This window comes from Schistocerca americana, chromosome 1 (assembly GCF_021461395.2).
Source record: "Schistocerca americana isolate TAMUIC-IGC-003095 chromosome 1, iqSchAmer2.1, whole genome shotgun sequence".
Lineage (NCBI taxonomy): Eukaryota > Metazoa > Arthropoda > Insecta > Orthoptera > Acrididae > Schistocerca > Schistocerca americana.
Window position 1 is genome coordinate 1,107,956,233 of NC_060119.1, and position 16,873 is coordinate 1,107,973,105.

Genomic DNA, 16,873 nt, shown 5'->3' on the forward strand with positions numbered 1-16,873 from the left:
CGGTTACGAAGTCTCGTAACCGGTTGGCCCTGTGTAGTATTAGTACACAATCTGTGCATAAAATAACAATAAAGAATGAAAGGAAATTTCCGTTAACACAATTGATTAATTAAGTCCCCAGCAACTATAAAAGCTACGAAACAACGAAGCACAAGTGTAACTGCTCTGTGTGTGGTAGTGTGGTTCAACGTACACGTATCTGGCACGGTTCTTACTCAATACGACGAGATATTTTAAACACCATTTACAATGAACTAATTAAAAAAACCGGAAATACTGTAATTGCACATAGAAACCAGAATTACAAGTCTAATACATGAACACGAGCCAGATGCTTTGTTGACTGAACCTGTGACCAAGATGCATTATTATTTAGGAAATTTGAAATAAAAAATATTTTGTCACCTCCATATATATTGACGAAAAATACACTGTGATCATTGCAACATCTTCCATCTATACATTACACCAACCGAACAGTATCTGCTCTCTCGCCCAACAGAACAATAACTGCACACGACATGCTCTCAACTAGTACTGCTCTCGACATCCTCTCAACAAGCACTTCCCACGGCAACCTCTGAACCACTACTGCCGCCAGTGGAGGCGGCGGAATAATAGTCTTTGGCGCAATCTCTGGCGCTGTGACTCAGTGTAGCCACCTTTCATTGTCACGTCGTACGTTCGCCGTCTGAGTTAACGGCCGTTTTACTTTCTGTTCGTCGTAGCAATATGGCGAAGGACATTTAATCTTCAGTTTGGAACTTCCGTTGTCTGTATGGCGTATTTTGTGGACCTTCTTGTTAGAGGAAGTCCTTGTTCTTATCTCTTTCCTCCAATCGGTTGAGATTAACGTGTACTCGTTTTTAACTCATTTTTCGTATTGGTGTTCTAGGGTCCTGATATGGACTCGTATGATTTTAGTTGTTTTTGCGCCCTAAAACAAAACAATCATGCGATTTCCATCTCTCTGGCAAACTGAAATAACATCTGGGAGGGAAAAGATTTTCCATCGAAGTGGATGGTCACACAGCAGTTGTAGAATGGCTTCGTGACCAAGTAGCGGGTTTCCCTCGTCGAGGAATTGAAAGTTTGAATGTCACCAAGTCTCTAAACAACGGCCGAAATGTTCTATGTTGAAAAATAGTGTCGTGTATGTGTTTAATTTTGAAGCACTCAATAAAAGTTACTTGCCATGATAATGTGTAACTTATTTGCCGAAGCCTCTCGTACGTGTAGAGGGCACTGCCTGGTACCATGAAGGCCATGAAAAGCGTGTTACTCGTAGAAAGAAGGTCAATTTTTCTTACTTACTGATTCGGCAAATTTATTGTATTTTAACTCTGTGGCCGGGAGAACTTCTTGTCGCCGTTGTCGTCAGTGAACTTAACAAGGGACCATGAGAATGTTCCGTCACAGATTTGATTAATATTGACAGGGTGTGTAAGGCAAGGTTAGAACGTACACATATGTAAACCTGAAGACGCAAGTTTCAACTGTTTTCGAGAAAATCTGGTTTGGAAATTTTAGGCGTGGATGGATTCCGCAGCCGAGTAAATAGGCGCTTAGTTGCAGAAGCGCGAGGTGTCTGGATCGCATCTCGTTGCCGGTACTTGACCTTTTTTCATTCCATTAATTTAATTCATTCGTTTAGTTCTAACAACAGATACGCTTGATACAGCACGAAATAGTGTGATGACAGAAAACCGTAAACCAAGTCTGTTCTGCAATAGGCACATAAAAAAAACCATAAACATGCAAAAATCGATGTTCATTGAATGTACTGTACTTGTATGTCGCTATAATTACAGTTTTCTGTTTTTTACGATCATATTATCCTGATTGGTACAGTGCTCTAGAGGTTACACATTAAACGTGCCACAAATGTGGATAAACAGTATCAGTAAAACGACTGTTCTGATTTGATTGAAAGTTATTGTGTATCCTTATTTATAATTCCCATCTTACGCAAAATGTTTTTCCTCTTTCTTCAGCACAAAGGTCATGAAAAAAACAAGTCATTAAATATTGATAACTTTGGAAGTCATAATAAATCTATTGTTGAGAATGAAAGAGATCAGTAGCGGCAGCGAGATTCGATCCACACACCTCGCAATTATGAAACTACGTTCTTACAGGCGTGCCTGCGGACCCCTTCAACACACGCGACCATAGAGTTATAAACTTTGTCTACCTGAGACAGCCTTCAGGTCCGGAAGTGGCAATACGTGAAATACTGTTTGATACGTGATAATTACGGCCTCTTAATTCAGCCAGGTAGGAAAACCGGGTAGGGCTTGACCAGTGGGGATTTTAAACACTTTATTTTCTGGTAGAAGGCAGACGTAGTTTACACGGTTTTAATCACATAGCAGGCAATTAAGCTTTTTCCAAAATTAATTAAGAGCCCAAGTAATCAAAGTAATTTAAAATTCAATGACAATTCTTTAATGTACAGAAAATTTAAAGTTAACTTTAACCCAAGATGTCTTAATATTCTTTAAGGCGAGAGACGGCCTATATAAGACACAGAGTGAAGTAAGGGTAAAGCTGGAATAAAGTCAGACTTAAATCTAAACAGTACTACCAGAACAGATCAGAAGACCCTTAATTACCAAATGGTGAGAATATAACATGGTTTAAACTTGAATGCTAAAAAAATAAAACCATATTTAAAACTATGTAACACCATATCTAGGCAAGATAATTTTGACCCTAGCAATACACATCAAATGAAGATTCAACACATTTTCCAGCAACACAAGAATAAGTTAAAACAGATTAATCCCAGCGCACATCAAAATTGGCTTAAGGTGATGGCCACGAGATAATGGCTACAAGTTCAAGATTATTCCAAGTATAAACTTTATTTCAACAGGAACAGCGGTGGGAGAAAACAGCGCGAAACACACACAACAGCGAGAGCTGCCGAGCGTATGCACTCCAAATGACGTAAACACCTGGCTTAGCAAACCGACGCACCGTGAATAAGCGAGGCCCAACCCTGGGTAGCACGTTCCAGCAATGGAGTACAGAAGATCGTTAACGACACTTCCCTGCAGCACCAATAATTTTTATTAGAATTCCAACATACAGCCGTTCATCGAAGTAATTCGTCTGAGCTCTTACCAAAAACTACGATAACCAAAAGATTTAAGAACCAGCTACAAATATTTTAAAAATTAGTTTCAGCATTTAAATAGCAATTTTCTTCCTTTTTAGCAAGCCATTGGAGCAGCCACAAGGGCACTTCCATGACATTCAAAGCTCAACCGTACACACATTAATCTATTGTGGTGCGGAGAGTAGAAATGCGTCTTGGAGGAGACTAAAACTTTCTTCGGCCACTTAGATAGAACAGACGCACAATATAATTTGTCAGACAGCGTAGACCTTTAGCATTAGCTTCGAGCAAACCAGCAAAACAAATTATAAATAGGTCAATAAAATAGCAAAACCGACACACTCTGACAAGAACAATTAAACATTCGTGGTAACTGGTAATAAAACATCTTTCACTGCGCCAACTATTGAAAAGTACATGACCGATCATTTATTTTAAGAATCGGAAGAATTCATGGGCGGTGGAAAAGAAAAGGTAAAGCGTACACTAACGCATACCGCCAACCTTTTCAATGAGCTTTCTTCTGGAACATGGCGCTTTACACTGACTACAGGTTTACAAACACTACAGATACATAAGGTTAATACAGAAAACAAATTGTAATAAGATACCAACCAATGAATCAGTCTAAAACGTCTAACAGATCTTTGAATCTCATTGCCCTTCGAATACCCGATACCACCCGCCGGGTTTGACCAACGACGTAATGTGTGATGTTATTTTGTTTGTGCCGCAGATTGCTGTCGTTGAACGTTAAATGATTTCTTTGGATTTCCTCGTTACGCGCGTATATTAAAAAATCGGTGTAGATTGTTTTGTTTTCATCTCGTAACTAGTTTTCGGCGTCTTTTGTTAATGAAAGTGGTCGTGATTTATAAGTAGTAGTGATTTATAAGGTCTTGATATCTGACGCTGTTCGTTATGAATGAGTCAGTTGTGTTTACTGCGAAAATTCTGCTTCAGAAAATGAGTGACCGTAAATCAACTATAATTTTTTTGCAATCATTGGGTGCCGTTGCTGAATTTTGGAAGTGCAGTGTTTGTGGACATTGTATGGTTTTGACGAGGGTTGCGTCATCACGAACTTCTGACGAATTCTTATCGAGGTGCAGAAAAAAATGACATACGGAGATCGATACGCAAGGGGACGTGGTTCGAAAGATTGAGGCTGAATTTAGAAGTAATTATCGTGCTAACCTACTATTTTTGCTATGAATATTCTTGCAAATCTATCATGCACGAAGCAGGGGTTTCGTATGGCACTGTAGTCGACTGGTTCTTGTTTTGTAGAGAAGTCTGCGGGGAATTTACAAAGAATAGGGGGTCATTGGGGGGGGGGGGGGGGGGCGGGGCGGCAGGCAGGGGTTATAGTTGATGTAGATGAGTCACATTTTGGAAAGAGAAAGCACGTAAGGGGGTACGAGGTTGTTGGCTGTGGATTTTTGGAGTAGTAGTTTCTGGAGGAGATTATGCTGATGTTGTATTTAGGGTTGTACCAAATCGGACAAAGGGAGTCTTGACAACCTCAATAGAACAATATGTGGAAGACGATTCTGTAGCTATGTCGGATGGGTTTGCTTCGTACAAAGGGTTGGGTGAAAGGGGTTATCATCATTTGGTCGTGAATCAAAATATTCAGTTTAAAGATTTTAAGACGGGGGCATGTACTAACACTATCTACGGGTATTGGGGGGCTGTAAAATCTCTTGTCGGGTGGGGAAAGAGAATTTCTGTGTTGCAAGGCCATTTAGATGAATATTGCTGGAGGAAGAGTATTCGTAAAGGTTATTGTTTATTTCTTGCATTTATGAAAGTAGTCAGCAAAATGTACAAGCCTTGTTTTGTCAGTTAGGTGTTGGTGGGTCCGATACTTCTTTCTTGTTTTACGTTGCGTTTTTTTATGTTACTGTATTGTGCCAGTGCTACATTTTTGGTTTCTCTGGAGGGAGGTTTTTCTGTCGTTTTCATATTTTATGTTTACAATGGTGGGCCGAGGGATATTGCTGTGTCTTTGCCGTAGGGTTTATGTTATTGGCTCGTGGTTTCATTTTTTTTTACTATTTTAAAATTTTGCGTCTGATGGATGGCAGGTGGTAGGGAAGCACTGATTTGGGTGGTACCTCATTCGTGCCTGGCAGTTTGTGTTTATTATTTTTTTCATTAGTTATTCTGGATTTTTATTGTTTCGTTACAGTTTGATCTTCTAACATTATTATTTCTTGTTATGTCCTTATTTCGTTCTTGTCAGGTTCGATCTTTGACTCCTTTGGAAGTTCATATGCGGTAAGTTTCTTTTTATGTAGGCACTTTTATGTTTTCCTTTTCGATGTTTCTGCAACGCTTCTCTTATTTTTACTGTCACTCATGGTGTATCAGTTTTACTGAGTGTTATTTGGAGCCACTGACCTGGTGTGACTTACGTGTAGGTAGTATAGTTATCGGTTGCAAGGTTTGGTCATTTTTGCGTTTTATTTCTTTGTGTGTGCAGTAATGTGTGCAAAGATTTTCATCTTTTGAAAGTCTTGTCGTATTCTGTAGTTCACTTACAAGATCATTTTTAAGACGTTTCTGATATAAGATTTTTGCGAACAAACAGTAATGTCGGAATCGGTAACTAGAAATGACCTCCTACATAGTTTGCTTCTAGTTACCGATTCCAACTATTCGACGGTTCATTATTTTGATGGTTTTTGCAGTACGTGTGGAAAATATAATATGTATGCACTCATAATTGCTCTCGTATTCTTATTTATTTCAGTCATCTTCAACTCTCTTAAATGAAATTCGCGAGGAAATAATAGTCCCGTTAAATGTATTATTTTATTGCCAGCGTTTGAGTGAACATACACTACTGGCCATTAAAATTGCTACACCACGAAGATGACGTGCTACAGACGCGAAATTTAACCGACAGGAAGAAGATGCTGTGATATGCAAATGATTAGCTTTTCAGAGCATTCACACAAGATTGGCGCCGGTGGCGACACCTACAACGTGCTGACATGAGGAAAATTTGCAACCGATTTCTCATACACAAACAGCAGTTGACCGGCGTTGCCTGGTGAAACGTTGTTCTGATGCCTCGTGTAAGGAGGAGAAATGCGTACGATCACGTTTCCGACTTTGATAAAGGTTGGATTGTAGCCTATCGCGATTGAGGTTTGTCGTATCTCGACATTCCTGCTCGCGGTAGTCGAGATCCAATGGCTGTTACAGAATATGGAATCGGTTGGTTCAGGAGGGTAATACGGAACACCGTGCTGGATCCCAACGGCCTCGTATCACTAGCAGTCCAGATGACAGGCATCTTATCCGCATGGCTTAACGGACCGTGCAGCCACGTCCCGATCCCTGAGTCAACAGATGGGGACGTTTGCAAGACAACAACCATCTGCACGAACAGTTCGACGACGTTTGCAGCAGCATGGACTATCAGCTCGGAAACCATGGCTGCGGTTACCCTTGACGCTGCATCACAGACAGGAGCGCCTGCGATGGTGTACTGAACGACGAACCTGGGTGCACGAATGGCAAAAGTCATTATTTCGGATGAATCCAGGTTCTGTTTGCAGCATCATGATTGTCGCATCCGTGTCTGGCGACATCGCGGTGAACACACATTGGACGCGTGTATATTCATCATCGCCATACTGGCGTATCACACGGCGTGATGGTATGGGGTGCCATTGGTTACGCGTCTCGGTCACCTCTTGTTCGCATTGACGGCACTTTGAACAGTGGACGTTACATTTCAAATGTGTTACGACCCGTGGCTCTACCCTTCATTCGATCCCTGCGAAACCCTACATTTCAGCAGGATAATGCACGACCGAATGTTGCAGGTCCTGTACGGGCCTTTCTGGATACAGAAAATGTTCGACTGTTGCCCTGGCGAGCACATTCTCCAGATCTCTAACCAACTGAAAACGTCTGGTCAATGGTGGCCGGGCAACTGGCTCGTCACAATACGCCAGTCACTACTCTTGATGAACTGTGGTATCGTGTTGAAGCTGCATGGGCAGCTCTATCTGTACACGCCATCCAAGCTCTGTTTGACTCAATGCCCATGCGTATTAAGGCCGATATTACGACCAGAGGTGGTTGTTCTGGGTACTGATTTCTCTGGATCCATGCACTCAAATTGCGTGAATATGTAATCACATTTTAGTTCTAGTATAATATATTTGTCGAATGAATACCCGTTTATCATCTGCATTTCTTCTTGGTGTCGCAGTTTTAATGTCCAGTAGTGCAGAATCGCTGAGAAATCACACTAAGCCTGAGTGATGTGCCAGACCAGCGGTCATCATCCCTCGCGCCGACTCTACCCGGGTGTGGTTCAACACCTCCTCTCACAAGCATATTAAGCTGTACACGCAGCTATGATTATGCTGTTAGTTTTAATAACTCTAATGTCAAAGTGGGACACAGCCTGAAGCTACTAGACGTGAATGATAAACTTCATAGATGTATATTATGTTTCTGTCTTGGAGCGTCTGATAAATTTTCATTCAAACCTCGGAGCGTGTAGTCAGTTGGAATTGTAGTTTAATAAACGTTTAGTACACAATCTGCGCAAGTCGGGAAACAACTGTGAACGCAGCCATTTCTTTTTTTTTTTTTTTTTTTTTTTTTTTTTTTTTTTTTTTTTTTAAATGGCTCTGAGCACTATGGGACTTACCTTCTGAGGTCATCGGTGCCCTAGACTTAAAACTACTTAAACCTAACCAACCTAAGGACATTACACACATCCATGCCCGAGACAGAATTCGAACCTGCGACCGTAGCGATCCCGCGGTTCCAGACTGTAGCGCCTAGAACCTCTCGGCCACTCCGGTCGGCCAGCCAATTCTATTCTCAGTATTTTTCATTTTTATCATACACAACAGAGTTTATTCTTGAAACGTTTTCTTGTACCTTATCAGAAATTGCCCCGACTTATCTGTCTACAGGAAGTAACATCTCCTAACGGTACGAAATGTACGTATGTTTCCCCGTAATAAGATAGCGCCGGTCCCGAAAATGGCAATACGTCAAACACTGATAACACTTTAGCGAGAAATTCCGTTTATCACGGAAGTTGGTATGAAATATCCTGAAATCATTCGGATAAATATAAAATTTGCTAATCGTATTGTAAACGCGGAAACCACTTAATACAATTCGAAACTGTCAGGAGCTGACACGTTAATGGAAAGCTGAACTTGAACCAGGGACAGGCGGAAGGTAGACGAAATTTTGTTGTATCTGTCTGCTTACGGACGACATCCTTAAATGCGTACTGGAAGGAAATCATGCAGAGACGACGATATAGACAGCTGGCACAGATATCAAAATGTCTTAAACGGAAGGAAACATTCTGTTTCATATGATTTTAATCCTGCCAAATGTGGCAGATGTCACGATGATTAAGAGAAAAACGTACAAGCATTCTTTAACTAGTAGTGATTTGACTTATAATATTGATTTTACAGTATTTGTGTTCAGTATACTTCTAAGCATTTTGTGACCTCTTGTGCTGTGAGATACACGAATACACTTCAGTTGTACATAATAAATTAGAAATTTGCTGGGAAACCAAAAATGTACGTACATGGGCGTGAAACTTTTTCTTCGAACAACTTACTGTTCTTCAGACATTGTGGATACAACAATAGTTTTGAACTTTGCATTGATGTAAGTTTTTAGTTAAAGGGGTTTCGTGTTGAAGTGTGTAAAAAGTACCGAATGTAAAATTTTGAATTCGCAGGAGGTCACTAGTGTAATGAGCTACCTATTGTGGGTCGTGCTTAACCCGTCCGTTATGTAGTTGACATGTACAGCCGTTCTTCCTGAGTTGCCACTACAGTGTTTGTTTACATTGTATATGAAGATATTTATTACTCGTCTTTGCCAACATGTTGTTTAACCCAACATGTTCCATCTTAATGGCATGTTCAGCAAGATACAAAGGATTTTTTTTTTTTTGGTCATCAGTCTACTGACTGGTTTGATGCGGCCCGCCACGAATTCCTTTCCTGTGCTAACCTCTTCATCTCGGAGTAGCACTTGCAACCTACGTCCTCAATTATTTGCTTGACGTATTCCAATCTCTGTCTTCCTCTACAGTTTTTGCCCTCTACAGCTCCCTCTAGTACCATGGAAGTCATTCCCTCATGTCTTAGCAGATATCCTATCATCCTGTTCCTTCTCCTTATCAGTGTTTTCCACATATTCCTTTCCTCTCCGATTCTGCGTAGAACCTCATCATTCCTTACCTTATCAGTCCACCTAATTTTCAACATTCGTCTATAGCACCACATCTCAAATGCTTCGATTCTCTTCTGTTCCGGTTTTCCCACAGTCCATGTTTCACTACCATACAATGCTGTACTCCAGACGTACATCCTCAGAAATTTCTTCCTCAAATTAAGGCCGGTATTTGATATTAGTATACTTCTTTTGGGCAGAAATGCGTTTTTTGCCATAGCGAGTCTGCTTTTGATGTCCTCCTTGCTCGTCCGTCATTGGTTATTTTACTGCCTAGGTAGCAGAATTCCTTAACTTCATTGACTTCGTGACCATCAATCCTGATGTTAAGTTTCTCGCTGTTCTCATTTCTACTACTTCTCATTACCTTCGTCTTTCTCCGATTTACTCTCAAACCATACTGTGTACTCATTAGACTGTTCATTCCGTTCAGCAGATCATTTAATTCTTCTTCACTTTCACTCAGGATAGCAATGTCATCAGCGAATCGTATCATTGATATCCTTTCACCTTGTATTTAAATTCCACTCCTGAACCATTCTTTTATTTCCATCATTGCTTCCTCGATGTACAGATTGAAGAGAAGGGGCGAAAGGCTACAGCTTTGTCTTACACCCTTCTTAATACGAGCACTTCGTTCCTGATCGTCCACTCTTATTATTTCCTCTTGGTTGTTGTACGTATTGTATATGACCCGTCTCTCCCTATAGCTTACCCCTACTTTTTTCAGAATCTCGAACAGCTTGCACCATTTTATATTGTCGAACGCTTTTTCCAGGTCGACAAATCCTATAAAAGTGTCTTGATTTTTCTTTAGCTTTGCTTCCATTTTGGCCGTAACGTCAGAATTGCCTCTCTCGTCCCTTTACTTTTCCTAAAGCCAAACTGATCGTCAACTAGCGCATACAAAGGATACGAAACATATAATTGTTTGCTTTAAGTTTTTAATTCACTTCAATACATATCACAGATAAAAGTTTTGAGGTCTGGTTTTTTCTTTCCACGGTTATGAATTCTTCCGTTGCTCCGTCGTAGGACAAGTTCTTATGCGTTGTATTATCTTATAGCTTCCGTGTGATGTTTTAATTGAAATGTGTGTCCGTTCAGAGATGACTGGCCACACTATAATTCATGCTCTCTACTTTGTTTCCACACAGTAGTAAGTAAAATCCAGTACCGTATTTGACAAACATTGTGAGTTAAGAGCACTCTCTGACATTCCTTCGTAACGTCATGATAAAATAATCTGTGCCGTTTTTATTATATTTAATTTTCAAGGATTAGTTATTTTTACCCAATGATGACCTAATCGGTTAGTAATAAACACAAATATTAGTGAAACAAAATGCAATTCGCTTATTTTCTTAGTTTGAGTTTACTGAGCAATACCTTGAACGATTTTGTACAAATACAAAAGCTTCTACACAGAAATATTAAAGTTGGCAGAATAAGACAAACACTTAAGTTTAAATTTCATTTAGCAAGCGTGATATCAACTGACCACACCTGCTACATGAAATTTAAACTTTAATGTTTGTCGATGTTTCACCAGATTTCTAACGTATATGGTGTATGGAACAGGAGATAAATTCACAGCACAAGATACATCTGTTCTTACATAGCGTCTCACGTCTTTGTATTATTGTGTTACATCATCCCACAATGTTTAAAAATGACCATGTATCGAAGTTGCAATCGCAATCAATAATGTTTTAAGAGCCTAAAGCGGAATAATTTCATTTTAAAATCTCATGAAGTCTGTGGACCCAATCAGGATCAAACACCACTGAGTTACAGTATTTACATGGGCACGTCAGTTATAGCTAAGGAGCCTTGACATAACTGTAGCTGGAAGAGAATACAAAAAAAGACTTAGAATGTCGAAACAGAAGTAAAACTTGAAACAGCCAGACTCGCTTTTGTACAGTATTTGTGATGACCGGTTTCAACAAACTACGTTGCCATATTGTGCAGTACATTTCACTGAATCTTGATCAAATGCACATTATACCATATCGTCATATGACGATGTTTCATGAACTTGAGAACAATAGTATACCAACAAGTCAAGCATAAAATAACTATCAAATAAAACGGCGTACACCTCGCACTCATTACACAAGCTCGCGTTCGTACATTAACAGAATGAGTCTTGCGGAAGACCGGACAGGTTTGCGCGACCTTGTTGCAATGATGGCAGGTGTCTCGCCCAAAGACTCACGGAGCTTCTGTTGACTGCCAGGTCTCCGTAGACATTCTGTAAGTGCCTATGAATATCTGCGACGTCTGGTTTTCCGCCAAAAGGAACTCAAAAGCGGCTATATGCTGGGAACGCACCACCCTTATAGAAGCCATTTTGAAGGCTGCGTATAGCGCCGCCACCTAGCGGAACTTCATGGAACTATAGGGCCTGAAACGGAAATATTCCGCGATGTTCCACAACAACAAATTTCGGATTTTTTTCGCCAGAAACTGGCCGGTAAAAGATGTGTTGCATTACTTACTGAACACCCCTCGTATCCACGTACACATGTTACGTGATTAATAAATTAAACTGTACACCGAGATATCGTCTCCACATCTGTACTCCGCACGCATTGTTATGGTGTGTGATGCGAGTACTTTATGCACTGCTATCAGTTTGCTCTTTTCCTGTTTCAATCGCAAGTGGTGTGCAGAAGAAAGGCAGTTGGTATCCCTCCGTGTGAACCCGATTCTCTCTCTTGTTACCTTCATGGTCTTCTCACAAGATACTTGCAGGGGGAAGCAGTATTGATTGACTCTTGTAGGAACGTACACACTCGGAATTTTATGAGTACACCAGGGGCGAGGCGTGCTAGTATCTGCTTTAATCACCGATTTCAGTTACGAATAAGACGCCTTTTCTTACATTTAAACATCGGTGGTATTGGTTTTTTGTACAGTTTCAGCTGCGGGCGTACCTCATACTTTTAAAACCAGCTGTTAACCTGGGGACATATTGGGCATTAACGGCTGTCAGTGTGGCAGGCGTCAGTTTCGAAGGCGACAGGCGCTGGTTAGCTACATGGTACACTCCTGTAACTTCCAAGCAGCAACGATTAACGCAAGGCCCATCCTCTCTCTCGCTACCGCTAGAAGAAAAGGAGCGCTGTGTAACTGTTACAGGCAGTTCATAATTGTGTAGCGCCTGAGATTCTCTACCTCTTCCAAAGAGACGTGTGCTATTCTTTAGCAGGCTACAATGTTGAATGTGTTCAAATTTAAATCATGGTACATATCTCTGTGTTCCATAGTGTTTCAGAACAAATTATTTTTTATTCATTTTAGTTTTAATGAAAAGGTTAATTTTTTAATGATTTTAAATTAGTTTATCCGTAAGTGTGAAGTTGGGTTGCTGAAGCAGTATGGAAGAAGTAGCCGGCTGCTCAAAAGATGCAATGAGATTGAAATGTGTTCTGGAAAGTCGTTGGAAACATCCATTTGGAGTACTTAATTTTGAGGGGGAAAAGTGACATGATCAAGCAGTGACGGCCTATACGAAATCTTACGCCTTAAATAAAGTAACTAAACATTATGTCAGACATTTTAAAGAATTTTGGTACTCCTCTTACAAAAGGTTATGGTGCTATAAACAGTACTTTTGCCATGTGTCTCCTTTTTCTTTCGATGTGTTGTGCACAGAAATCGGCATGAGTGACATGAAGAGTTCCAAAACTTAAGGGAACGGCACGAAAATTCCAAAAACCATATTATTTTTGTATGGACGCTCAGTAAATTTGGCAGCACAACAAAAGATTTTTCTTTGAACAATGCCTTGATATTAAATGTTCAGAAGCATAACGAACAAGTGAAGAAAACAAACACATTGTGAGCTGTTTAATTTGTCATTTTTCCTGGCTGTACAGAATTTCTTTCAGAGGTCATGATGAAACAAAGAACACTTACGATCGGGGAAATTACGTTCAACTGTTACACTTAATTGCACAAAAAAAGAATGATTGTCAAATCACGTGCATGTCCCAAGTCACGTACAGAATTACCTCATCGATTACATTGCTGAAGTCATTCACACAGAAATTTCGAAAGAACTAAAAGAAACACCATTTGTTAGGTTATTATGGATGAAACGGTAGATCCTTCAAGCCAGTCCCAGCTTTAAACTGTTTTGTGATTTCTATTATCCACCAGTGAAGTGTTAGAGAGATTTTGGGGCTGGTTGTTGTCAATGATAATCGAAGTGTTGTTAATTTACCAGAGCATCTTTTTGGCTGCATAAGTCAATTCGACGGTGGAAGAAATCTTGTAGCTCATTGTCAGACATACAATGGCTGTGTCATCATGGCTGGACAACATAATGGGGTACAAAACTTTTGAGAAGGAAATACCCCTCAGCTTTCTTCGCACACTGCTGCGCTCATAAACCGAATTTGTTACTGAAACAGTCTGTTGAGTGTAGACGGGAGTGCAAAATATTTTTTCGTACAGTTTCTGGTTTTGCCTCTTCCTCCAAATCGTCTAAAGGAGCCAGCGTTTTGGATGAAATGATCAAACGACATTAGTAGCCAACGCCAGATGGTTATGTAACAGCAGATTAGTCGGGTTAGTGGCGAACTGTAAGACCAAACTAGAAGAGGTTTTCAAATCCAAGAAAGATGGTCCTAATGCGTAGGCTGGCAAAACACGAGCATGTGCCAAAGGCTTTTGCCTGGCACTTAAGCAATTTAGTTTCAATTTCTTGCTTAATGTTTCTTTTGTGTATACTTCCCAAGTCAGCAGCTCTTTTCAAAATACTGGAAACATCTGACAGGAAGTTTCATATCAGCGCACACTCCGCTGCAGAGTGAAAATCTCATTGTGGATTTAGAAAATGGTTCAAATAGCTCTGAGCAACATGGGACTTAGCATCTGAGGTCATCAGTCCCCTAGAACTTAGAACTACTTAAACCTAACTAACCTAAAAATCACACACATCCATGCCCGAGGCAGGATTCGAACCTGCGACCTTAGCGGTCACGCGGTGCCGGCCTGAAGCGCCTAGAACCGCTCGGCCACCGCGGCCGGCCCAGTATTTAGACAAAGCCAGTCTCTCACCTCCTGTGGTCTTACTGAAGCAGTTCTTGAAGCATCAGAACTAATCAAATTAATGTTAACCGTTCCTAAAAGAGCGCTTCGGCAGAATGATCGTTTCGGCGTTGAAAAGAATCAAAACTATTTCTTCGAAATAGGTAGTCGCAAACCAAACGTTCTCTCCTTGTCTTGTTGTCGATTGAGAAACGATTGCTCAAGTCCGTGAAGCAAAAAGTGTCGTTCTACGACTCGTGATAGAAGTTTTCGACAAGGATTGCAGAATTAACGTCTAATATAAATAAAACTGTGTACCGAAAATTACGATAACATCTTTTAGATACAATCACAGATTTTCCGAGTAGCCAGTATCGCTCAGTAGGCGTAATCTTTACGAGGTTGGGCCTCGTACTTCAATTCACGGCATGGCTTACTCAGTGTACAGGGCTATTACAAATGACTGAAGCGATTTCATAAATTCACTGTAGCTCCATTCATTGACATATGGTCACGACACACTACAGATACGTAGAAAAACTCATAAAGCTTTGTTCGGCTGAAGCCGCACTTCAGGTTTCTGCTGCCAGAGCGCTCGAGAGCGCAGTGAGACAAAATGGCGACAGGAGCCGAGAAAGCGTATGTCGTGCTTGAAATGCACTCACATCAGTCAGTCATAACAGTGCAACGACACTTCAGGACGAAGTTCAACAAAGATACACCAACTGCTAACTCCATTCGGCGATGGTATGCGCAGTTTAAAGCTTCTGGATGCCTCTGTAAGGGGAAATCAACAGGTCGGCCTGCAGTGAGCGAAGAAACGGTTGAACGCGTGCGGGCAAGTTTCACGCGTAGCCCGCGGAAGTCGACGAATAAAGCAAGCAGGGAGCTAAACGTACCACAGCCGACGGTTTGGAAAATCTTACGGAAATGGCTAAAGCAGAAGCCTTACCGTTTACAATTGCTACAAGCCCTGACACCCGATGACAACGTCAAACGCTTTGAATTTTCGGCGCGGTTGCAACAGCTCATGGAAGAGGATGCGTTCAGTGCGAAACTTGTTTTCAGTGATGAAGCAACATTTTTTCTTAATGGTGAACAGACATAATGGGCGAATCTGGGCGGTAGAGAATCCTCACGCATTCGTGGAGCAAATTTGCAGTTCACCAAAAGTTAACGTGTTTTGTGCAATCTCACGGTTTAAAGTTTACGGCCCCTTTTTCTTCTGCGAAAAAAATGTTACAGGGAACGTGTATCTGGACATGCTGGAAAATTGGCTCATGCCACAACTGGAGACCGACAGCGCCGACTTTATCTTTCAACAGGATGGTGCTCCACCGCACTTCCATCATGATGTTCGGCATTTCTTAAACAGGAGATTGGAAAACCGATGGATCAGTCGTGGTTGAGATCATGATCAACAATTCATGTCATTGCCTCCACGCTCTCCCGACTTAACCCCATGCGATTTCTTTCTGTGGGGTTATGTGAAAGATTCAGTGTTTAAACCTCCTCTGCCAAGAAACGTGCCAGAACTGCGAGCTCGCATCAACGATGCTTCCGAACTTATTGATGGGGAAATGCCGCGCCGAGTGTGGGAGGAACTTGATTATCGGCTTGATGTCTGCCGAATCACTAAAGGGCCACATATCGAACATTTGTGAATGCCTAAAAAAACTTTTTGAGTGTTTGTATGTGTGCAAAGCATTGTGAAAATATCTCAAATAATAAAGTTATTGTAGAGCTGTGAAATCGCTTCAATCATTTGTAATAACCCTGTAATATTAGGACGTGATGCGACGCAATAATGGATAATCGTAAACAATAACATAACACAATAATTACAATAATACTGTTACCTGGACAATCGTAAGCAATGACATCAGAGTATAAACAATGACAACAATGATTACAATAATTCAGTTACTTTTAACAGTTTTTAAAAGTGATTACAGTTACGAATACCTCACGCCCCGCCACTGGAGTAAACCACACCTCACTGCACAACGCCTCTCTTGCAGCGTGTCACTGGAGTTGGATGACATCCTGAGACATGCTTTCGTGCTTACAATATGAAACTATCATGAAAAGCGTCCCTGTTCTTTGGATTTTTTCTATTTCCTCAACCGATCCTGTCCGCTCGGGATCGCAGACGGACGAACAATATTGAAGTATGAGGTTTCCATAAGCTATCTCCTCCTTCAGTGGACTACACTTCCCGAGTAACCTTCCAATGCATCTGCCTTTCTTACGATTACTTTTATGTAGTCGTTCTATTTTCCTCATCTCCCTCAATTTTGCACGGCACACTTCTAAAGCCGTATTACAGAGTGCTCTATAACGCTGAACATTTATACTCGGCCTCTTCAGCCTCAGAGATGAAAGTTAGATTTAAGGTTACCTGAGCTCTGTTTCTTATCGCATTTACTAAACAGGAATATATTCATACCATTATTT

The 16,873-nt window shown here is 40.9% G+C and overlaps 1 protein-coding gene across 1 annotated transcript in view; it reads left to right on the plus strand.

Moving 5' to 3' along the window:
• The window catches only part of LOC124596668 (fibrous sheath CABYR-binding protein-like), a 153,698-nt gene that overhangs the window by 25,639 nt on the left and 111,186 nt on the right, over positions 1 to 16,873 (plus strand). The window contains exon 2 of the mRNA XM_047135887.1: positions 5,373 to 5,407. Within this exon, the coding sequence (XP_046991843.1) occupies positions 5,373 to 5,407 (35 nt within the window). The remainder of the gene's footprint in view (positions 1 to 5,372; positions 5,408 to 16,873) is intronic.